We start from the raw sequence: 24,093 nt of genomic DNA, 5'->3' as shown, positions 1-24,093 counted from the left end.
ACGCCGCTAGGAAGCCGACAAATGGCAGGAAGTTAAACTGGTAGCCATCTTTGAACACCTTATAAGACAATAATACGGTGAGGAAAAAAGGTTCATCTTTTGTTTAAACTATGTTTTACCATCAATGCCCAGCGATTTTCTATCAGACTACTGGAGCGTTCCTTGCCCACTTTTCCAACCGGAAATAAAGTTGAAGCATTCCTGAGTCAGAGAGGTCGGACGGCAACTGGTTAATCGTTTGTTTAAATTATGGGATTCTATCAATGCCCAGTGATGTTCTATCAGACTACTGGTGCGTTCCTTGCACACTTTTTCAACCGGAAATAAATGAAGTGATTTCCTGCAATGCGTGCGGGTGACGAGCACGAGAGGGGGCAGGGGTAGGGGGTGGAGGGGCCGGCAAGAAGGCATTGGACTGCGGGAGAGGGGGAGGGGAGGGGAGGGGAGGGGAGGGGAGAAAAGTAGTCTGTGCAGTGAAGGGGCCAGTAGCCATGGAAGGACACAAATGACGACATGCTCGTCATAAATCGGGACTAGCAAGGCTAGAACAAATAGGAAGGCAGCATATAGGACCTAAGCTTATCAAAAAGATGGGTGTAGAGTGGGCGGAGCTTCCATGAAGCTTCCCTGCTATAGTGTATATTGCATGCCTCGCAAAGCGTGCAGGGCATGTACTGCAATGCTAGGCGAGACCTAAAAAAGAATTCCCCGATAAACAGCAAACCCCCAAAAAATGCAGTCTTACCAGTAAAGGGGCCAATAGCCATAGGTGTGCCCAACAGGGAAAAAGGAGGGACATAAAACATGCTTACCCAATGGAAAGTAGGACATTTTGAAAGACAGACTCAAAAACAAATAGGAAAACGGAGGTGGGGACTCCCCCACTAAAGCATATACTGCATGTCTCAATGAGACAACGCATGCGCTGCCTAGGCAAGACCTACAAATTGGGGTGCTTTGCTTTTTCTGGCCACACCTCTGACTCCACTCATTGACCCAGTCCTCAGGTTATTCCCGCCCTCTGATTTCGGGCCACAATAAATGTGTTTGAAGCCCATCATAGGGGTCACAAATAGTGACCTCGTAATTAATGTTAATTAGGCAGGTTGTTCTGCAACCCCAATGTGACTTGACATTTTGCAATGCAACCTACTAGTAAATAGGTTGCATCACAAAATTAAAGACAGGCTACAAAAAGTCAGTTTGCAAATTGCAGCCACAGACTTTTGATACACCTGGCCCATGGTCCAAACTCTGCAACCCAGACGTGAACCCTTACCTGCTGCCAAACATCCCTGGGAAAGTTTGAGAAATTCACAGAATGATGACTGCAAGGACTTCTTATGTGGAATAATATGTGTAGGTGCTTTTGCCAATCGAGTTGACACAATGGTTCCACAGTACTACCAGTGCTAACATTTCTCTAAATGTCAATAACAAATGAAAAAAATCAATGAATTTCTTCTTTCCATTGTGTAATTATTTATACGTTTTCATTTGTTTCCTTGTTAGTTGTACATAATATATTGCTCATTTTCTCTTTAGACCTGCGTCCTGGCATTCTTTATTGGGCAGTAATTACTGCTTCTGCCTCATGCAGATAATATATGATGTCTACAATATGGTTTTTTTCTGCCATTCTCTGCCGCTAATGTTCTTAAAATTGTATTTATTCAAACAGTGTTAGTCTTGCCCTAAGTGAACAAGACTGTCTCCTTCATCTTATCTTTTGCTGGTGTGCCACCTGACACTGACACTGCAATGGGATTTCACACACATGTCTCTGTTGTCCGGAGCTTCCAAACCCGCTGAGACAGTCTGCTGTGCCTGGAAACACAAACTGACTTTCTTCAGACTGTCTGTCTGTCTGTCCCCTGACTTTTTTTACATAGAGAACTTCCACCTCACTTCCGGTGCCTCCCCCCACCACTGCCCAGGATCTGGTTCAATTAGTCACATATGGACAACTTTGTTGACAACCCTGGCTGCCTGTAACTGTACCCCAAGAACGTTTGTCTACAGCCAAATCATGTTCCCCTTTGATTATAAGCAGTTTGTCGAAGATTCAACCAGTCAGTTTGTCACGTTGTCCTTAGATTCGTCAAACTTCAGTAGTTCATTTTTCACAGCCATTACACTAGCCAAATAGATGCTGGGTGGAAAGTCTGTAAGGGTGTTGAGTATATTTACAGCAACGTGCATTAGGTGTTCTTTAATGTACAGATCTTAAGGAACAGGTTAAACTATGTTACCCGGAAACAAGGGACGTAACTTTCCCAGGATGATTAAAATATGCAGCCCTGTTGTTCCACTTACCGTCCATTCCTGGGGTTTATAGTCAACCTAAGAAGGCATCAGCTCAGAGGAATGCGGGAGATCAGTGACACACACATTCCAGTCTAGTAAGTCACTCACTAATTTCTTGTCAGAGTTAATCCTTTTAAAACTAATTCCCACCATGTTCCCCCCCTCTGCTAGTCATCCTTTAATTGTGGGTGGACCAGGACTCATCCATTTTATAGCTATCCCCGTCTGGCCAGTAGCAACATGAACTGTGCGTTCCTCTTTCTCATTTTGACTGTTTAGAGGGAGGGGGTGATGTGCCAGGTGTTAAAGGAACCAGTAGGCCTGTATTATTTACGTGTTTGCCAGTTACTTCCAGCCAATATTTCTGCATACAGGTCCACCAACATGCAGAGTTGGTTTGGAGCAACAATAAGGTCCGGCAGCCAAAAACACAAGTGGCCCACAATCGCAGAGCGCAACCTTTTGGAATAAACTTCTCGGTTACGATCATCATGGAGCTATGTATAGACAAACATGTCCAATAATTAAAGTATTCTAAGGCTTACACAGCCTATATTTCAATTGGAAATTAACACTCCAATGGAAAAAGTTGGAAGCTCAGAATTGTGAAAAATACTAGGAACTCATGTTTAATTGCTTATGTGTCTATAGGTTTGCTATGGATGTTTTGAATAATGTCTGCTGGGAAGCAGGAAATGGCACATATGTAGACTGCCTTTTACACTGAACCTCGGCTTGTAGATATTTATTTTTACAGTACTTAGGAGAGGCCCTCCAAAGCTCAGAAACTGGTGAAGAGTGTATCTGTTTTTCCCCCTGGTATACCGCCGCCTTGAGAACGGCTAAAGCAGATTGTAAACGTTTTGAAAGGCGGTGGAGGAGAAACTTCTCTGCCCAGGTGCAGAGGGAGAATAAAATCACCCTGAAGAGCTATCATGGGCTGATTAGAAGGGCTAAGGCATCCTACTATCAAGATAGAAAAGGGGTGGCTGAGAATTCAGTGAAGGAATTGTTTAAGGTCCACAAAGTAATATCCACCCTAGCAAATACGGCAGCACCAGTGGTTAGCTCGGAGGAGGCATGCAATCGTGTGGCAGATTTTTTTGCAGATAAAGTGGAGAAGATCTACTCCACTTTCCCGGCTGCTGCTCGAGCATGCCATGTGAGCTCCGAAGATGTTGGACCCGCTCCAGGGATAGGCTGCATGGATGAATTCATGGTCCTCCCCCCCCACCCGAGACCTTAGTCAAAGTTAGTATTAGTGTTAAGTCAGGCTCCCCTAGGGACCCTGCCTCACCTAAATTTCTTAGCTGGAGTATTGGAACTCTAGAGCCTTGTATTAGACACCTCCTGGAGCTATCCTTTATGTCAGGCAAGGTGCCAGCAAGATGGAAGGAAGCGGTGGTCCTTCCACTACCTAAGAAACCGCACATTAGCCCAGATCAACTAGATAATTTGCGTCCTATCTCCTTGCTTCCCTACTTTGCTAAAGTGTCGGAGAAGGTGGTAAACACGCAACTCACAGCGCACATTGGGAAACACAATCTCCTTCACTCTACTCAGTCGGGTTTTTGGTCCCTCCACTCTATGGAATCGGCTCTGCTACTCTCCACGGAAACCATCAGGAAATATGTTGATGCAGGACAGACTGCGGCCTTAGTTCTGCTTGATTTAAGTGCCGCCTTTGACACTGTTGCCCACCATACTCTGCTGCATTGTTTGAGGAAAGGTGGGGTGTCTAGCAGCACAATGCGCTGGCTGGAATCTTTCCTGTCGGAGCGTAGTTTTCAGGTGTCGCAGGGCTCCTTTTATTCCAAAGTTTTTAAATTCAAACAAGCTGTGCGTCAGGGATCTACCCTGAGTCCTACCCTGTACAATCTCTATGTTACTCCTGTGGCTGAGATTGCAGAAAAATTTGGAATCATAGTTGTGTCCTACGCCTATGACACTCAACTGGTGGTTTCCCTTACACAGGCACAGGACACGGCAGCCTCCAACTTCGTGGCGTGCATGCAAGAACTTGCACTGTGGATGGCCAACAACTGCCTGAAGTTGAATGGCAATAAGACCGAGGTGCTTGTGTTTGGGAAAGCTCCATCAGTGTGGTCATCGGGGTGGTGGCCCCAGAGTCTGGGGACTACCCCCGTGCCCTGCTCTCAGGCTAAGAACCTTGGGGTATGGATGGATACCAAGCTCTCTTTTGAGCATCATACCAGGCGGGTGGCAGGCGTTTGTTTTGGAGTCCTGCGGGGCCTTCGGAAAACCTTGGATGTGCTGCTTCCAGCAGCCAGGAAGACCATGGTACTGGCCCTGGTGACATCGTGCCTTGATTACGGGAATTTACTGTACCTAGGTGTTACTGCTAAATGCGTGAAAAGACTTCAAGGCATCCAGAACGCAGCTGCGCGCCTGGTTCTTATGATCCCGAGGAGAGCCTCTGCTAAGAGGGCGCTGCTCTCCCTCCACTGGCTGTCGATTAGGGAGAGAGTTCGGTTCAAGGCCATGTGCGTCTGCCACCTGATTATCCAAAGGACGGGCCCCTCTTATTTGTTTGGTCTACTTACCCTATATTCCCCTATCCAGCAACTTAGATCAAGCGGGACGGGTCTGGTGTGTGTGCCTCCCATTAAGCGAGCATGGAAGGGGGGCCATTCATTCCGCTTTATGGCTGCACAGCAATGGAACAAACTCCCCCTGAGCCTCCGGCTGGAGGTTTCGGAGGCCACTTTACGGAAAAAATTGAAGACTTATCTCTTTCCTGTTGCATAGTCACTCGTTTTAGGATAGGTCTTAGCGGAAGAGGGAAGTTTGCACCGCAGCGCAGGGACACACTGGCCTAGTGTAACCAGGCGCTTTACAAAATGTAATTAAAAAAATAAAAATAATAATTTGCAAGAACATTGAGGGAATACTATTTTTACAGGTAGGCATATATTGACAGGATGGCTTTTAGGCGCCATATGTACATGAGCTCATTTTTGGGCCCACTGTATCTGTGGAAGCAGAACCACCAGGTCTGGGTAGACTGAGAAGCTGCACCACCCAAAAGCAGCCTAGATGTGGTGCAGGTGTTCACGGTTGCACATAACCATTAGTTCCAGGACACAGCCTGCCCTGTCTGTGCCAGTGCAAACCTTCAATATCTTAAAAGAGGGAAGCAGGGAGAACCCGGTGGCTATAAATCCACTTCATGAAAGGCCTGCTTGTCACAGTGGAAGTGGTAAAGGTTGAAAATCAGATCGTGAATGCCACAGTCATTACACACAGTTAAAGACAAGACAGAGGTATAGCCTTGTCATTACAGGCTTTTATTTTTGGTGTAGAGATGTAGTTCAGATCGCCTAAGCATATCTTGGGGTTAATTTGTTGACTGCAGTTTTATTTGTAGCCATTTCAATCAAAGACACCAGAACCTATTTATTAGTGCAAACTTTGCATGGGATCTTTGAATGCTTGACAGCCTCAAAAGGGACTCAAGAATATGTTAGTTTTAGGTGATGATTGAAAAGTCTCATATTCCTGGAGGAAATGATAAATGCAGATGATCAACTGGATTCCTCTGCCAAACAGTCCCTGTGGTGGAGGAAAAGATGCTGTCTATTCTCCTCCAGATTAAGCATTAGAATGGCCCTGGACCCACAATCTGCGTGAACCCCCATTAGGCACTGATCTGAACAGGAATGAAACCTGTAGGTCTTACGTCTGCTGCTGATGGTGAATACACAGGACACAGGCCCCCAAGGTTGACTGCTGGGTGCTACAAGACAGGTATTCCCTCCACCGCAGAGTATGGATGCAGATATAACGAGGGCCAAGGCCATGTATGTTTCTTTTCACTGTCATGTTCCCTTTAAGACATCCCTGTGGAAAAATGTTTCTGTAAACATTATGCTGTAGACTCTAGTGATCATATCTCACAGGTGATTGTGCAGATAGATGCAGTTACTGTGGGGTTCATTCATTCTTTGGCGTGTGGACTCTCAATGGCTGTCCGATCCACCACTTCCCTAGAAAAGGACTGCTGACCATATCTAGAAATCAGAGACCATCTCTGGGGCATCTATGTGGCTTAAGTTTATCCACCAATCCAGTGATTGCTTGGAAGGCACAGTTGAGAGAAGAGTGATCCCTAAGTTTTTTCCCTGATAGGCATTCTTTTTAGTAACTGAAGCAAATTCTTAAAGAGAAAACTGTTTCCATAAGAAAAGAAACCAATTACCCTGAAGTGCCGGGAATTTTCTACCTAAGTGTAAAGGCCACTGTTTAATTTCTCTGTACTCGTCCATCATATATTGCATGGCAGATTGGCAAACATTCTACATCCTTAACAGGATTACTTAACAGGATGATGCAGCTGTGACATGGCACCCTGTGGTGGATGAGCCACCAGGTCAGAAGTTTATAACAGTGGAGTCATGTCTCCACTACCCCAAACTCAGTGTTTCTCTTACTCGAAATCCAAAGGTGGGATGGCGACTTTGGCAGCTTTGTCACTTTATGGCATGGCTCTCTCTCCACACTTTTATGCATGATGCCACAAGTCACTGGAGTGTTAGCCATTATTATGAGGTGAATGAGAACAGGGCGCATGTGGCCATGGATTCTTTTAGGAGGAAGTGCTCTACACAGCCCAATGGAGGCAGAATAACATATATCCCCTATAGTGTACTGGTGGCCTGGTGGACTCCCTGGCCACGACCAGATGTGATAGAAGTATTTTCCAGGTGTGTGCATGAAATATGCCTATAGGCTAGATATTCTGTGAGGTTGCGAGATATTGTTTTGATATTTGTTTGTCTTGTGGAGGCCTTTATTGACACTGGCACTTTTTATAGCCCAGGTTGCAACTCAATGAAAGGCCCTGTCTGTTTTCGACTCCTGTGAGCAGAACAGAACTTTAGGGGGATCCCAATAGTTGGGCAAATAGACATCATGTTCTCCCAAATGCGATAATTCTTGACCTTCTGAGGTGGAAGACAGAATGCCTTCAGACCTTGGACCCAACCTGATGCCGGCGACTTAAGAAAAGAGCAGTAAATTGGGTGGCTATGTAGGCCCCCAACCCTTTGCATCTGTTAGGCAATAAATTACTTTCCTACCTTCTGTTTGGGGTGTGTGCCGTACCCAGTTCTGTTAGTCTCCCCTGCACACCCCTAGATGTGTAGGATTAACTATCACAAGCAACTTAGGAAATGGCCTATTCCATGTAGTGGTTAATTGGGAAAAGCTAATCCTCAACAGTGATCCATAGGCTAGCATTATCGCTCCAATGAGAACATTTTACTGACCTTATTTGGTGGGTGTCAAGGGCTATAGTGGACACAGTGAAATAGAGGTAGGGAGTGTATGGTGCTTGGCAAGAGGACTTTCGGAAAAGCGTCACTTGAGATCTATGCCTATTCCATCCACCACCAACTGTGTGATGCAGAGCCATTAGGTCTCATGGTGTGTGGTGCAAGTGTGCCCGGGGGACTGGAGCGAGACCTTTGTGAACAGCTTTAGATTCTATATTTAACACAGTGTTTACTGCCACAAATGTATACTGCAGAGTAACAGAGAATGACACATATAGAAACATAGCAACACTATGTACTGCAATTCCTGTAAAGGAGAACTCAAGCTACATTATTAAAGAACACCCAATACGTCAGATATCCAGAAGACAAGAGCAATTCAGATCTGTTATCATTTCAAACACATCCTCCTTGAAAAAATCCACAAGTACCAAGAAGAATCTCCATCAGGGTCATCAAATTCATAGAATGCAAAATGAAGTCACTTAGTGGCAGGCTCCTGCTTAACTAAGTACCAGAGAAACAGCAGTGGTATAAAGAACAAGCATTGGCATAGCCAATGGGTCTCACCTTTGGGGCCTTATACGTGTTTAGGCAGAGCTATTGACTTTGCAAATGTGTTTAAGCTGTGCTGTAGAGAAGTGTGGCTGCTGTGCAGCATGCTGAAAAGTTGTAATAAAAAAGTGCCAGAAGCATTTTTGTTACCTTAGATATGACCAAGAAGGCATTATGTCCATCAGAAAGACCATATTAAAAAAATGTACAATAAAAAATGTCCTCATTTTTCTTTTGTTCTTGCAATGCTTGTTAAAGTTTTTTTTTGAGGGGGCATGAACAATTGGAGGTTGAAGGTTGTGAACTAGTACCTGTATTGTAACACTTGCAGCGGCCAAATGCTAGGGGAGAATCAACAGATGGCAGATTCCGAGAGCAGGCTGAGGTGGTGTTGAGTGATGTTGAGGTGGTAGTGGTGGTGGTGGTGGTGGTGGTGGTGACTGGTGCTGAGACGATGCTGAGGTGATGTTGAATGATACTTAGGTCTTGCTGAGCATTGATGATGTGGTGGTGTACTATTGCAAAGGCGATGCTGAGTGATACTGATGTGGTGTTGAGTGATGTTGTGGTGGTGCTGAGTGATGCTGTGGTGGTGCTGAGTGATGCTGTGGTGGCGCTGAGTGATATAGTTGTGGCCCTGATTAATGCTGTGGTGATGCTGAGTGATGCTGTGGTAGTGCTGAGTGATGCTGTGGTGGTGCTGAGTGAAGCTGTGTTGGCCGTGAGTGATGCTGTGTTGGCCGTGAGTGATGCTGTGTTGCCGTGAGTGATGCTGTGGTGTTGCTGAGTGATGCTGTGTTGTTGCTGAGTGATGCTGTGGTGGCGCTGAGTCAGTGAGAGAGAGTCAGTGAGAGAGAGTCAGTGAAAGAGAGTCAGTGAGTGAGAGAGAGTGAGTCAGTGAGAGAGAGAGAGTGAGTTAGTCAGTGAGAGAGAGTGAGTCAGTCAGTGAGAGAGAGTGAGTCAGTCTGGGAGAGGGAGTGAGAGTGTTTGTGAGAGTCTGAGAGAATATCTGTGAGAGAGTGTCTGTGAGACTCTGTGAGAGTATGAGAGAGTGTCTGTGAGAGAGTGTCTGTGAGAGAGTGTATGTGAGAGTCTGTTAGAGAGTGTCTGTGAGAGTCTGTTAGAGTGTCTGTGAGAGTCTGTGTGAGAGTCTGTGTGAGAGTCTGTGTGAGAGTCTGTGTGAGAGTCTGTGTGAGAGTGTGTGTGAGCCTGTGCGAGAGTCTGTGAGAGAGTGTGTGTGAGAGAGTGTGAGAGAGTGTCTGTGAGAGTCTCTGAGTCTGTGAGATTGTGTGTGAGAGTCGGTGAGAGAGTGTGAGAGAGTGTCTGTGAGAGTCTGTGAGAGAGTGTCTGTGAGAGTCTGTGAGAGAGTGTCTGTGAGAGAGTGTCTGTGAGAGTCTGTGAAAGTGTCTCTGAGAGTCTGTGAGAGAGAGTCTGTGAGAAATTATGAGAGTGTCTGTGAGAGTCTGTGAGAGAGTGTCTGTGAGAGTCTGTGAGATTCTGTGAGAGAGTGTTTGTGAGAGAGTGTCTGTGAGAGAGTGTTTGTGAGAGAGTGTCTGTGAGTGAGAGTGTGAGAGTGTCTGTGAGAGAGTGTCTGTGAGAGTCTGTGAGAGTGTCTGTGAGAGAGAGTCTGTGAGAGTGTCTGTGAGAGAGTGTCTGTGAGAGAGTGTCTGTGAGAGAGTGTCTGTGAGTGAGAGTCTGTGAGTGAGAGTATGTGAGAGAGTGTTTGTGAGACTGAGAGAGTGTCTGTGAGATCATGTCTGTGAGAGAGTGTCTGTGAGAAGGTGTCTGTGAGAGTCCATGAGAGAGTGTCTGTGAGAGTCTGTGAGAGAGAGTCAGGGAGATAGTGTCTGTGAGAGTGTCTGTAAGAGTTTGTGAGAGTTTGTGAGTGAGAGTTTGTGAGAGAGTTTCTGAGTGAGAGTTTGTGAGTGAGAATCTGTGAGTGAGAGTTTGTGAGTGAGAGTCCGTGAGTGAGAGTTTGTGAGAGAGTGTCTGTGAGAAAGTGTCTGTGAGAGTGTCTGTGAGAGAGTGTCTGTGAGAGTGTCTGTGAGAGTCTGTGAGAGTGTCTGTGAGAGTTTGTGAGAGAGTCTGTGAGAGAGAGTCTGTGAGAGTCTGAGAGAGAGTGTCTGTGAGAGAGTGTCTGTGAGTGAGAGTCTGTGACAGAGTGTCTGTGAGAGTTGAAGAGAGTGTCTGTGAGAGAGTGTCTGTGACTCTGTGATATTATATTAATCAGTGTCCTTACAACTAAAAAGAGAATGTGATATATGAAAAAGCACAAACTCGATATTTGTTGTTTGCCTTTAGGTTTTAAAAACTAATTTGGACCAAAATATTGCACTAATGTTTGTCACATTTTATGTCAATTTATGGATTTAGCATACATTTATTGTGACCAAATTACAAAAATCATACAAGGTAATTTATACATAACTTTATTAGCTTGAAAAAGCAGATTTTGTACTGCACAAGAATAAATAATAGACAAAAAAATCAACAGTGCACCTTTTAACGAATAACTGCATATTATTTATGTATGAAGTGCAACCTAAAAAAGAGTATACATGTTACCATAAATAAACTAAAATATATAGTATGCAATAAAATGAAAAGAAAGAACAAACAACCCACTCCTACTTACAAATTAATGGTAATCCATTGCCTTCAGTGAAAACTATATATATGCAGATAGAGTGAGACCCCTGACACTATGTGGGATGCCCCAAAAGGACCTACTCCCCCGATACTGCTCACCTTATGTGTCCCCCAGGGTGTAGTAGCTGCCAACTGCAGACTATAAACTCAAATGAAGGGAGATGACACAGACACATTGCTGTGTCAGTGGGCCTTTTTTTTTTTTATTATTATTTTTAAAACTTATAATGCGCAACAGCTACCCGCAGTGGGTTTCCCGGCGCCAGGGATAGACTCAAGAAGAAAGATGAGGCGTTTCCTATGGTGAAGGTCACTGATTGGTAAAACAGCAGGGGGGACTCTGGGGGGACTCTTCACGGCATCGCATAGGGAACTCCACAGGGAAGGCCTTGCTCTGGACACACATACAATCGTGTGACTGGTACTCCACTCCTGCACCCCCTTGGTAAAAACACACACACATTATTCACTGTTACCCACCTATAATTCTAGAAATATTTACCTGTCCCAGAGTCGTTTTGGATAAAAATGCCTTTATAATTTTCTTAATTTAAAATCTCCTAAAGACAGGGCAAAGCTAATTTTAGCCAAGACAACTTAAAAAATTAAATACACGTATTGAATAGGGTCTGTGACAACTTGCCCTTTGACCCCTACTCCACTAATAATAGGGGCACACCAAATAAAGATCTGCTCAGGGGAAGCTCACAAGTTGATGCTCCTTTCAGACTCTCTCTTCTCAATAACTTTGTTCACCTGACGTTTGCACTAATAGGACTGCTAATAGGACTGCCTGCCTCCTTCGCAATTCTTATTTTCCTTCTTCCTGTGAGACTAGAGGAAGGGCCAGTTTGCCAAAAATGTAAATACAAAACCTCACCTCTCTGTTGATCGGAGATGTAGAAGGAGAGAGGTGGCAGCCATGGCCTGTGCAGGTAAGAACGGTGGGGCCAGGTTGGGGTGTGGGGGGGGGGGGTTCGACAGACGAGGGAAATTGTTTATTTAATTTTCCCTCGTGGTCGTCTGTCGAATCTCCCCCAACCAGGCCTCACTGCCCCCCCACTCTTACCTGCATGGGCCACTGCTGAGGGCTATGCTGGTTGTTAAAGGCCCTGAACCCGAGTTATATTGCTTAAGTGAGGGCCTTTAACAACCTGTATAGCCTGAGGCAGGAAACCAATAGGCTATTAGAATATTCCACCCCCTGAGGGTGGAATATTGTACATTTAAAAGGGATAAACAGGAAGACACACATTGGAATGTTGGAGCAGAAGACTTACACCAGCCATGATAAGCCGGAACCATTATAAGCCTGAAGCCACTCCACTTTCTTTAATGGGGCACTCAACATTCCAATGTTTTAATGTACAGTTATATGATTTAAGATTTGTAGGTATAGATTGGCATAATATGTTCATTGTACTGCAATTTAAAACCAACATTAATTTCATGATTGTGATGCACAAGTGTATAGAGGACACAAATAAAGCTTTCTTTCATAAAATTATATAATGTTAGCATATAAAATAAATCAAGTTTGACACAGCTAATGTTCTTCAAATCTTCTTCAAATCTCTAGCTTTCATGCCATTTAAAACCCATGTCTCAGTCTCAATATTGTTTACTTTACAACAATTCCCAATTCTTTTCTGCATCCCCTCTTTTTTCCTGCAATCGATTGAATTGCTAAATAATAGTTATACAGTGATGAAAATTACATAATTGTTTCCACATTTTGCAAAGTTATGCAATGTTACCATTTTAGCACAAAATGTACTCTACTAGTATTCCGTGTACTATTTATGCAGGGGATTACGCCCTGTAAGAAGGCACGCTGGATGCTCGCAGGCAAATGGTTGAAATAGGAATTTACCCTTTGTGGCACTTCTACCACGACAACCAATATTCTGCAAGCAAAAAATTATAAAAACTGCAAAATGCTATTTTTTTGAGTAATATTAGGAATGATGTGTAACAAGAAATGTAAGAATTTTACAAATATCCACTGCATAATTAAATTCTCATTCGGGCTACTGAGAGTTTTGAATGTAGTTAAAACAATAACCCCATGTACTACATGTTTTAAATCACTTCTGAAACTTGACATGGGGCTTGATTGAGTTCTTTGTCAGTCATTGTATGATGTCCATCTTGATGTTCTTTGGTGACCCCAAGGATTTACTTCCGCTTATAATTCCACAGCAATGTCTTGTTACTCTGAGGCATTCAACCTATCTCACAGTCTTGTAAAGAGAGAATCAGTTCACTTAACCAGGTTTCCAAAATACAAATATATAGTTAATGAGGGGAGTTTGCCTTGTTTGTCTTGCTCTTGAAGTTGCTCTACAAGGCCTAAGTTGGCTGGGCCTTTTTTGTGTGAGCACTAATCTTGGCTTTCGTAGGCAGTCCAAAGGATCTACAGTAAGGTAACCTTTAACAAGCCCATGTCTTCAATTCCATAACCTGTAGCATAAACTGTTGGGGCACTATTTAAACTTTAGAGTAAGTTGACTTCATTTTGGTATTCACAAACTGCACTTTTGTAGTAACTTACACTTTTGTAGTACGTCCCTATCTCCATTAATTTTAATGGGAGGATGTTGCAGTAAAATTTGAAGGCCATTTGTAGTGCTGAACTTACTACAAAAGAGTAAATTACAACAAAAGTGTAAGTTAATTTGTAGGTGTGAGTTAGTACAAAAGCATAGTTTGTGAATATCGAAAAGAAGTAAACTTACTGAAAAGTGTAAACTTACTCAAAAGTGTAAGTTACCTTTGCGAACCAGGTTCTCTATGTTGACGAATACAGAAAGTTTTCAGTGTTGCTGTTTTCAACTTGGGATTCCCCAAGATGAGGATCAGGGAGTTAATGAAGGGATATGGATTATTTGCAAATCCAGAAACATATAATTTGTAAGACATTACATCTCCACTGTCTTCTGTTAAAACCGTAATCAAAGCAAGGTCGAAGACAATGTAGAGAACCAGCAAGGATAAGGTGGTTGTTGCTGCATTGACATGGGCCTCCATGTTGGGACCCCCGGTGAAGCCTGACATGTTTTGCCGCATCTGTTGTATGTGTCTGTAGAGAGATGTGAGGATCAGCACAGATGCAATTACTATCACTATCAGAGGCACAACGCATATTGTGGTAGACATCAAGATCTTGTTCCAAAGGCTGTTTATACGAACTGTGCTTTCAAAGGTGGTGTTTGTAGTAGTGGAATTATCTGTATGTTTCTTCCTCATGTACCAAATTCCAGGGAGGTTGATGACTAAAGATGCCAGTACAGAACCCAGGAGCAGCCAGGGAACCATGGCAGAGATTCTTAGCTTTAGGCGTGTGAAGAGCACATGTGAGAAGTTAACAATTCTGATGCAGAAGAAAACACATAGCCAGGTGTTGATCCAGAAGTTGGAGGAAACAAGGAAGGGAAAAAGCATAAAAAAACTCTTCCAAACACTGTCTCTATTGTATACCTCTTCCCAGAGGAAACGGATCAGGAAACTTGCTGAGCAACAACTCTGCAGAGGAATATTGGTCAACGCCACCCCCAACAGGAGGAGATCACTTGATGTTGGCAGGCGTCTACTCCTGGCGCACTGAGTTGAGATTACAGCTGCCATAAATGTGTTGGTGGTGATGCCCATCAAAAGTCCAATACTGATAACAATCAGGAAAAATAGGTCGAATTGAGACATTCTTGCAAAAGACTTTGTCTAACTGTGCACTTTCCTGCTCTAAGTGGTGCCCTGAGCCCAAGGAATATGTATTTATCCAATACTCCGTTTTTAGACAGGATTGAAAGAAACTGTATCTTTACAAATATTGGGATATCAGTTCACGTGTCCTCTTAGAAACAAAGAACGTTTAAAGTGATGGACAGACAGCTCCGTTGTCTACAGGCACTGCTTTGTGTGTGCAAGGTATGATCGTAGAAGCCAACAATACCTTTTCTGGCACAGTGAAGGGCAGTCGGCGGAGAATTACCGGCACTTGATTGCACTGCTGGATGGTTCCTATTCAAGATGGCTATCTAGGTACCGATCTTAACAGAGTCTCCTTTTGAAGATCCAAAAAATAGAGGGTAGTTCATTAGTTGAGTGGGAAGACTGTCTCTTTTCCTCTGAGTAAGGCTTCCCTCTAAACAGTGCCACTCCTTTAGCCAAGGTGCAGGGCTGGTTCCTCTTTAAAATGCATCTGTTAATTATGCAGTTTACGTCAAGAGACAGTGAATTTTACTCCATGTCTCCTCCCCTCCTTTGCCTGCACTGTTCATTTGGTTCCTTCCCTGCATCTAGCTGCTGCTCTCCTCTCCTTGTTTTCATCTGTTAGTTTATTCATTAATACCTTACACAGCTCTCTTTACCTCCTCCCTCTTTCTACTCCCTATGTTGCTGGATAGATCAGATTTCAAAATGTATTTTTCAGAAATGAGAGATCACGCAAGGTACTTTCCATTTGCACAGGTAGTGGTGGGAGAGGGGAGGGTAATGGTGCTCTGGATCAACAGCATCTGGAAACCTCATTTATTTATGTTGAAGCCTCAATGTATGATACTTTATATTAAGATAAACTGATTAATCACATCTAGCTGCAGGGTGGTCTCTATTTCACCACCACCTTCTACAAGATCTCTCTCATCAGTAGGTAGTGTTCTCATATCTTTTAACTATCACCTACTTTATGAGTTGCTGTCATGTAAATGTTTGGACAGTGAATATTACCATGAGATGAGTGTCAAATGCTCAAGTGGGATCTCAAAGTCCTACAAGAAAGTTCTCCAATGAGAGTGAAGGGCAATTATGCCCACTTTCCAGGCTACTAATGCATTTCAAATATATACTTGAGTGTCTTGGTGACTTCCATGATTCCACCCAAAAAGTGAAGGTATAAGAGGGCATGCCCAATATTTCCACTGGTACCTGGTAATACTAGAACTGCAATCAATAATGTTTCTCTAGGTTTCATTCTAACAAAACACATTATAACATTTCCCTAACATTTGTTAACCTATCCATATGTGGCTCTATGTTGGGGAGCCTTGAGTTAAATATCCCCATCTCAATTAATTGTACATATACTTTTTAAGAAGAATTCAAGTGAAAAATGCAGGGACCAGACAATAAACATGGGATTTTGCAAAAATTCATTAGATTGGCCGTACAAAAGTGAGTAGAGTCGATCATCAGTCCAATATGCGGGTAATTAAAACAACAGCAAAAGTAGGGTCCCTGACCGTTCATCTCCCAGCTGACATGCTGTTGTTTTGACTACCAAACATTGGATTGATGATCAACTCTACTGTACGTGCTTTTTCATCACCAATCCCGTAACTTTTTGGTCCAATAGATTTTGCTCTAATTACTGAGGCAGAGTAGTCTTACGGTCAGTGTCCTGAAGAACCTCATGGATGCTTGCCCCCAGTGTCGAAAGGTAGAGACTATTAAAGGATTGAATAGACATTTTTTCAAATACAGAAGTGTCTATGCCTATACCATTGGACTTCACCATTAATACTTTAACTCAACTTGCAGGCTCTCCTTTTGTGGCACTGGCACACGTTTTAACTGGAGCACCTTATGTCACTGTGCATTTCGACACCTCTACTAATTAGAATTGAATTACTAGAATTGAATTACTCCTGTGAATGATTACTCTTGTGTATACACTTGAGAACAATATATAGATTGTGCTATAGCACACCTTTGTAGCCTGATCCCTGGAATGTTTGATTGCATCCTTTTTAACAATTGCATGAACCAATAAGTTATATTGGGATATTGAAGTCAAGGCTACCCAATGTCCAGTGCCATATGGGTGGGGTACCATATGTAATGCAAATGTACTAATGATTTTTCTTCAAGTGAATCCTTGTGAGCCCTTGTTGTTTTGAGTTCTGATTCTACCAAAAGCATGTTTTAGTTTTTCCCTCACTTCATTGACTCCTGCAGTCACAGAAAGCCACTTTGAACAAGTGTTGGCAAGGTGGTGCCTACAGTTCGTGCTCCAGCTTTCATTCTGCAGTAGCTTCAGGAGGGAGGTGGAATATATCTTGCTCTTGATAAAGATCCAGCTGGGAAGCTCACCTATTTCATCATATATGTCACCTCTGTGCTCTGAGGGCAGCTGTCTCCTTTTTTTTTTTAGAGTTTTATAAAGCGGGAACTAAGCTTGACGATATCAGAACGCTTTACATGAGCACCAGTTTCGATACAGATGGACACATTCATTTTTGTTAGGCACAGGGAGATGAAGTGATTTGCTCAAAATCACAGAATGTTGAGCGTCCAGGCCGAGACTTCAACCCAGTTCCCCAGTTTCAATGTCAACCGCTCTAGCCGTAAGGCTACATCCTCTCCTTGACAGCACCCAGAGTGCTTGAGGTGCAGGCAGTTAGTACCAGTTACTGCTGACATTCTAAACAATCTTATTGGCAAAAAGGCACTGCCTGAGATTACTTCAGCAGACTGATCATTGTCTATAACTAGGGCATCTAGCAAACTCTGACCATTGTGTGAATAGGGTATGTTGTGTGACCTGTGATCACTGAACATTCGGGTATGTCGGTTGCATTAGACGTACGACGCATGGAGGTATACAGAGAAGAACTGGGGTTGGTGGTACTTGTTGGATGTTCAGGACTAGATGTCATGAGTGACGTTTAACAGGAACAGGAGATTATGAGAGCAGACCCTGGGAGGAGAGGGCATATATCAAATAGATGGAGAATGTGGTTTTCAGACTTTATATCATCTCAGGCACAAATTCATGTAACAGTACATACCTAATGTTATGTACTCCAAACTGCCTTTATGAATAGGCTTAATTGAATCCATAATTAGCTGCTGAGTTACCATATGCATTTTAGAAACTGCATCAACTCAGCCCATAGCTCTCTGTCATTTTCTGTGAACACGCCATTCTCACGTTTTGAAGATGACAGTTGACATGGCTTGGTAGATGAATATATTTAGGAAAGAAGGATGATAGTTTGAAGACATTGTCAGTAAGTAAAAGAACACCAAAACCCTGGGAATGGACTAACTGTGTGACAATAATCGTTGTAATGCTCAGTGCGCTCCTCCAGAGAGGTACAAACCTTATGCAAATTAGTCCGGAAGCTGATCAATTTGGAATAGCAAAGACTGATTTGCGAGGCCTGGCCCTTCCGAGAGGGAAGTAAAGCAACTCCAGGCTGAGGTGCAGCTTCCGTATTAAGCCTCCTCAAGAAATTTGTCTAGCACTTCGAGATTCATCCTTCAAAAAATGTTAGTGGAATAAGTAGAATGCTTGAAATAAACTCACCCTATAGTGTTTTTTATTTTGCACATATGTAAAAGAGTGTATGATTGGCATCTTGACTGTGCTTGATTTTTACTATGCACAAACTAACTATTAGCTCGTGAGTTGATTCCCTTTCTCCTAACCTTTAGTCCTTCATTCATTGGTGATCTTTGCCTTTTGATACTGTTATAGTAGTTGGATTGCCACAGGTACCATGCTTTATTCATTGAGTGTAAGTTTTAATCTTTATGTGTGCTCAAGGAAATGTGTTTTACTTCTTTAATCATGTTGGTGTCATTAGAAAAAGAGGAAATGATGCCTATGTTGGTTGACCACCCAGTTCTCTAGAGGGTTTTACACTCAGTGCGCCTAATCTTATGCAACTATTTCTTGGCTGTGCTGTTGAAGTCTTTTATAACCCCCCCACTTCTCGGAAGACTAATACATTGTCCAAGGTTGAGAGCTAGATTGTGAAATAGACACCTGTTTATCACTAAAGAAATCCGTCTTCAAAAATACATTCATAAATGATACATTTTGTACACTTGCAAAACACAACGTTCAGTCAATCTTATTGCAACCACAACTCTAAAAAGTTACTGAAGAGGCCCATACAACTCATTATAACAGTGTTCAGTATAATCAGAATACAATTATTTACCTTGTGTACAAAACATGTTTTATAAAGTCCTCACGGCTCTTACAGGGCAAACTCTAGTCTTGCAGCAGATATTTATATCATAGATAACACAATTTTACCTATTCCTAAAGGTAAACAACCTTTACAACGCAACTTTTACTACGCACTACCATTACAACAAAACTTTTACAACGAACGCGATGTAACCACGCGATGCCATTACAACGCAAGTCTTTACATCGACTTGCGCTAGATGGCGTGCTAACATTACAAATAGTGTAGTTTACTATCCCAACACCTTCCCTACTGTTAAGTGGACTGGAGTTGGAATAGTAAATTACGCTTTTCTAATGTTAGCACGCCATCTAGCGCAAGTCGATGTAAAGACTTGCGTTGTAATGGCACAGCGTAGTAACATCGCAGTCGTTGTAACGACCGCGATGTAACTGCACACGTTGTAATGACTCGCGTTGTTACGTCATACATCCATTCCTAAATGTTGCACTTTTGTCATTTCTGTCTTTTCTGCATTTGTCTTGGGCACACATTCATTTTTACAGTGGCTAGGAATGTTAACATTAATTGGAATGGATGTAACGGAGAAGAATCAATATTAGGCTTTGAGCTTTTGTTTAAAACCGAACTTTGGTCCATTACAGTGCGCATGTCTGTTAGGTTAATCTATTTCTACTAGTAGCTGACTTGTTGCCTACTCTAATCAAATTGTTAGAAAAAATCTGTGTTCTCTTACTGACATGTTTTCGATCATAAATACATGGTATGAACTGCTCCCAAAACACTCCGGTGCCGATTACGATCCGGTAAAAACCGGGTACGAACCGTCGGTCGGAGCGTATTCCCCATCCGACTCGTACCCGGTTGTAAAACATTACAAACATGGAATTACGATTCGCACGGAAACACCATTTCCGTACGAATCGTAAAAAACACCGACCGACGAAAATATGCATACGAATGTGATCCGGGAATGCTGCGACGTGACGTCGGGACGCTTCCAGGCAGCGTTTCACGACCCAGGAATTACGATTCGAACCGACAGCAGTCCGGACGGCAATATTTTTACGGCACCCAAAAAGTGCCGGAAATGCGAAGTACGGCGCGAAACGACCAGAGTAGGTGGCCCGGTAAGCGCCATACCCCCCCCCAGCCCCCACATGTACGCGCCGTACCCCCCCAGCCCCCGCATGTACGCGTCGAACCCCCCCGTGTATGTACACCCCTGTACGTGTCGAACCCCCGTGTATGTACGGTGCGAACCCCCAGCGCACCGTACATACACGGGGGGGTTCGACACGTACAGGGGTGTACATACACGGGGGGTACGCACCGTACATACACGGGGGGTTCGACACGTACAGGGGTGTACATACACAGGGGGGTACGCACCGTGCATACACGGGGGGGTTCGACACGTACAGGGGTGTACATACACAGGGAGGTACGCACCGTACATACACGGGGGGTTCGACACGTACAGGGGTGTACATACACAGGGGGGTACGCACCGTGCATACACGGGGGGGTTCGACACGTACAGGGGTGTACATACACAGGGGGGTACGCACCGTACATACACGGGGGGGTTCGCACCGTACATACACGGGGGGGTTCGACACGTACAGGGGTGTACATACACAGGGGGGTACGCACCGTACATACACGGGGGGTTCGACACGTACAGGGGTGTACATACACAGGGGGGTACGCACCGTACATACACGGGGGGGTTCGACACATACAGGGGTGTACATACACAGGGAGGTACGCACCGTACATACACGGGGGGGTTCGACACGTACAGTGGTGTACATACACAGGGGGGTACGCACCGTACATACACGGGGGGTTCGACACGTACAGGGGTGTACATACACAGGGGGGTACGCACCGTACATACACAGGGGGGTTCGACACGTACAGGGGTGTACATACACAGGGGGGTACGCACCGTACATACACGGGGGGTTCGACACGTACAGGGGTGTACATACACAGGGGGGTACGCACCGTACATACACGGGGGGTTCGACACGTACATGCGGGGGCTGGGGGGGTACGGCACGTACATGCGGGGGCTGGGGGGGGGTACAGCGCGTACATGAGGGGGCTGGGGGGGGGTACGGCACGTACCGGGCACCTGTTTGGACGTCTCCATGGTTGTCATAGGGGTTCGGTGCGGACGGTCTTTTAACCATACGGTTGTACATTCGGACGGCCGGGACGGATCGTGATTCCCCGGTCGGACTTCGCTTTTCACGTTTGTACGGTAAATCGTCCGAGAACGTGTCGGACACTTTTTCCGACCCGAGGACGTGTGGGGAATTATTCCCAATGCGATTCGTATGGTCTTTTTCCCATGCGAATCGTGATTGCCAGTTCGTACGGCACTTGTACGATTCGTACGGTAAAAAGACCGGATACGAGTCGCACGGGGAATTTTTTTACCGGATCGTAATTGGCACCTCCATCTCCAAGCTTATGTCATGAACTACAAAGCCCTGATGTTTTTGCAGTATGCTTTCTGGGACTGTTCACCCAGCCTTTGTGCATTGTATGGGTATGTCCCCTGTTCTTTTCACTCCATCAGGGCACATCTTGTAGACCATCTATTATGATTTACAGGTTACCTGAATTTCTGAGACAGTGCCTCTCCTTATGAGGATCAATTTGCTTAGTCTGTAGGCAAATCTCCCAGAGATACAGTTACATTCAGGTGCACAGAAGGAACATGACACATTTCTTTATGCAAAGACATCACTCATCTTCATTTTCATGGCATATAATACACCTCATTTACTAAACAAGCATATACAACAGGTGGACGTGTTGTAGCTGTGACACACATTTGCCGAAGCACCCCTTCACTTGAAGGATTTCTCTTTGGATGAGTATGAATAGCTAAGGGACAACCTTCACAAAGCATTTGAGGCCAATAAGTGGCAGAACAAGTCTTGTCAGCCTAAAGCTTCCTTTTAAACTCAGACAAACTTACCGTTACAAACAAGTATTGTGAGATTGAGATATCTAGACATGTGTCTGCTCAAGATGCCAACCTTGTATAGCAGTTTATGCTTATCTGTGATTCTAGACTAAGAACTAGGACATTTTGCAAGCATCCTGCACCATTGGGTTAGCAGATTCTATAAGGATCAATGGACATTTCCAGAGCTCTTCCTTACAGCATGTTAACAACTTGTTAGACATGTTTATCACTTGTAAAATCCACTCTAAAATATCCTTTAAAAATGTTTCATTTTGTTACAATTGCAAAACATAAGGCTCATTGACCCCACATAACAACCATAACCCAAGAAAAAGAGCTGCTGAACAGACCCAGGCAGCACATTCTAGAAGGTGTTCAGTAAAATCAGAGTACAAATATCTGCCTGGTGTAACAAAGGTTTGCATGAGTCTTAGGTCTCATAGCTCTTACAGGCCAGATTCTGGTCTCACTCTAGAGGTTCGCACCCTAGAGAACGCAATCCTATATCTCTCTTACAGGCCATGTCTTCGATCTGTCTGTCATACCTGCATTTTTCTTTAAGGAACACCCTTTTTTATTTTACAGCGTGTGGAGCTGTTTACTTTTCATGTGAGGCTCTGAGCATTTGCTTAAAACCTACCTATGGTCCTTTACTATGGAAGTGAGTTTTTAGGTTAAGCAATTGCTTCTTGCAGCTGTGTTGTTGCTTACTGTAATCCAAATCTTAGCTGAACAAGGGAACACAAATCCCCTATACTCTACTCTACTATACTGACAATCTTTCAACCATAAATACAGGGTATGAAGTGTCCCCAAAAACATGTCAACCACAAGCAAATGTCATGAGACCCAGTGCCCTAGCAGAGTCTTATTATACCTTCTGGGACTTTTGGCCCAATCTGTTGTTGCATTGTGAGGTGTTATCAAAAATGAATTTATTGATATTTGCACATCGTCTGAACACGTCTTGTGAACTATTTACTGGAAATTACAGATTAGATGCATTTTTGAGACATTCACTCTCTCCATGAGGAACAAGAAGCTTTGGTTGTAGGCAAATTTCCAGTCAATAACATTACATTCAGGGCCACTGAATGGACGTGATATATTGCTCAATCCAAAGACACCGCTCACCTTTATTTCCTTGGCATGTGATACACCTCATTTCCTAAACAAACAAAAATACAGACACTAAGAGCCCATCCTATAAAAGTTTCCCACATTTGCCTAAGTAGCTCTCACTCAAAGGATTATTCTTTAGGAGCATCTTTCAAAGACACAAAATGATAAAGCAAGTCTTAGCCTTGGAGATTCTGCATGCATTTTCTGAAATATTCATGCAGATAAACTTGAGTTTGAAAACGTGCAATTTTGAGATAGGCAAATTCATCTTTGTTTCAAAAGAAGGCAAATATATATAGCAAGTCATGTTTACTTGTAATTTCAGACTTCGGAAGAAGAACGTTTGTAAGCATCATTACACCACTGTGAAAGCAGCTGCCATGTGAATACACTCACATTTTCAGAGAGTGTCCTTATTGGCAATTCTTAATTATACCTATGAAGGTAATGGAGAAGGAGATTAAAATAGGATGAGATGAATTTAAAAATCAGGCTCACTTGGTAGGCCATTGTGTACTTGCAGATGGGTTTTCACAATAGTAAGAAGAATGACAGAAAATGGAGAAAGGGTTATATAGTACTCAAGATTAGTCTATACTGAGTGTGTAAGTCTTCAATTTTTGGTATAGTTTCTACTTTTCTGTTGTATTTCCACCAATCTAAAAATATATTATTAACACTTTTAAACAGACCATACAGATAAGCCATATATCACTACTAAGGACAGGTGCACATGGTGGGGAAAGAGTGAGGTAGGAAAGGAAGATGGACCAGAAAGTGTGAATGAAAGAGACACACACTGATACATAATATTAGAAGAAGTTGGGAAAAATAGAGCTAGCTGGAGAAGGGGTTGGGCAGAATAAAAAACAAAGGGGCGGAGATCGTCTCCAGGATACAACTACACATATTGCAGGGCACCTTTGGGGAAATCGAGCACATCTGCACCTCTGCTGAAGGAAATGTCACTACAGAAGACACTGTTACCTCTACAAGAATATCCTACAGCTCTAGTGGTAGCTCATGAGGGTAAGGGCAGCATCTTTGAAAAAAGACCCTTCATCCGAGCAGTCTCCTTTAGCATTCTGCTCTAAACAGCATATTGCGCCAGACACATTTTTGTGATGACTACTATCTCACCTTTTGCACATGGGGCAAGGCTTTAGGAGAGTACTGCACTCCCAATAGGAGTCAAAGGAATTTCAGTTGTGAACAGATGTCGCAAAGATATTGA

General features: G+C 43.6%; 1 protein-coding gene across 1 annotated transcript; it reads right to left on the bottom strand.

The window, feature by feature from the left end:
* Positions 1-13,574: 13,574 nt before the first annotated feature.
* LOC146812850 (taste receptor type 2 member 40-like) lies at positions 13,575-14,123 on the bottom strand. Its single transcript, XM_085615212.1, has one exon. It carries the CDS (start codon positions 14,121-14,123, stop codon positions 13,575-13,577), a length of 549 nt encoding a protein of 182 aa, XP_085471338.1.
* Positions 14,124-24,093: the final 9,970 nt, after the last annotated feature.

Source organism: Triturus cristatus, chromosome 7, assembly GCF_964204655.1.
Source record: "Triturus cristatus chromosome 7, aTriCri1.1, whole genome shotgun sequence".
Taxonomy (NCBI): domain Eukaryota; kingdom Metazoa; phylum Chordata; class Amphibia; order Caudata; family Salamandridae; genus Triturus; species Triturus cristatus.
Note: the sequence above shows the minus strand (reverse complement) of the source record. Positions and strands in the feature narration are given on the sequence as shown.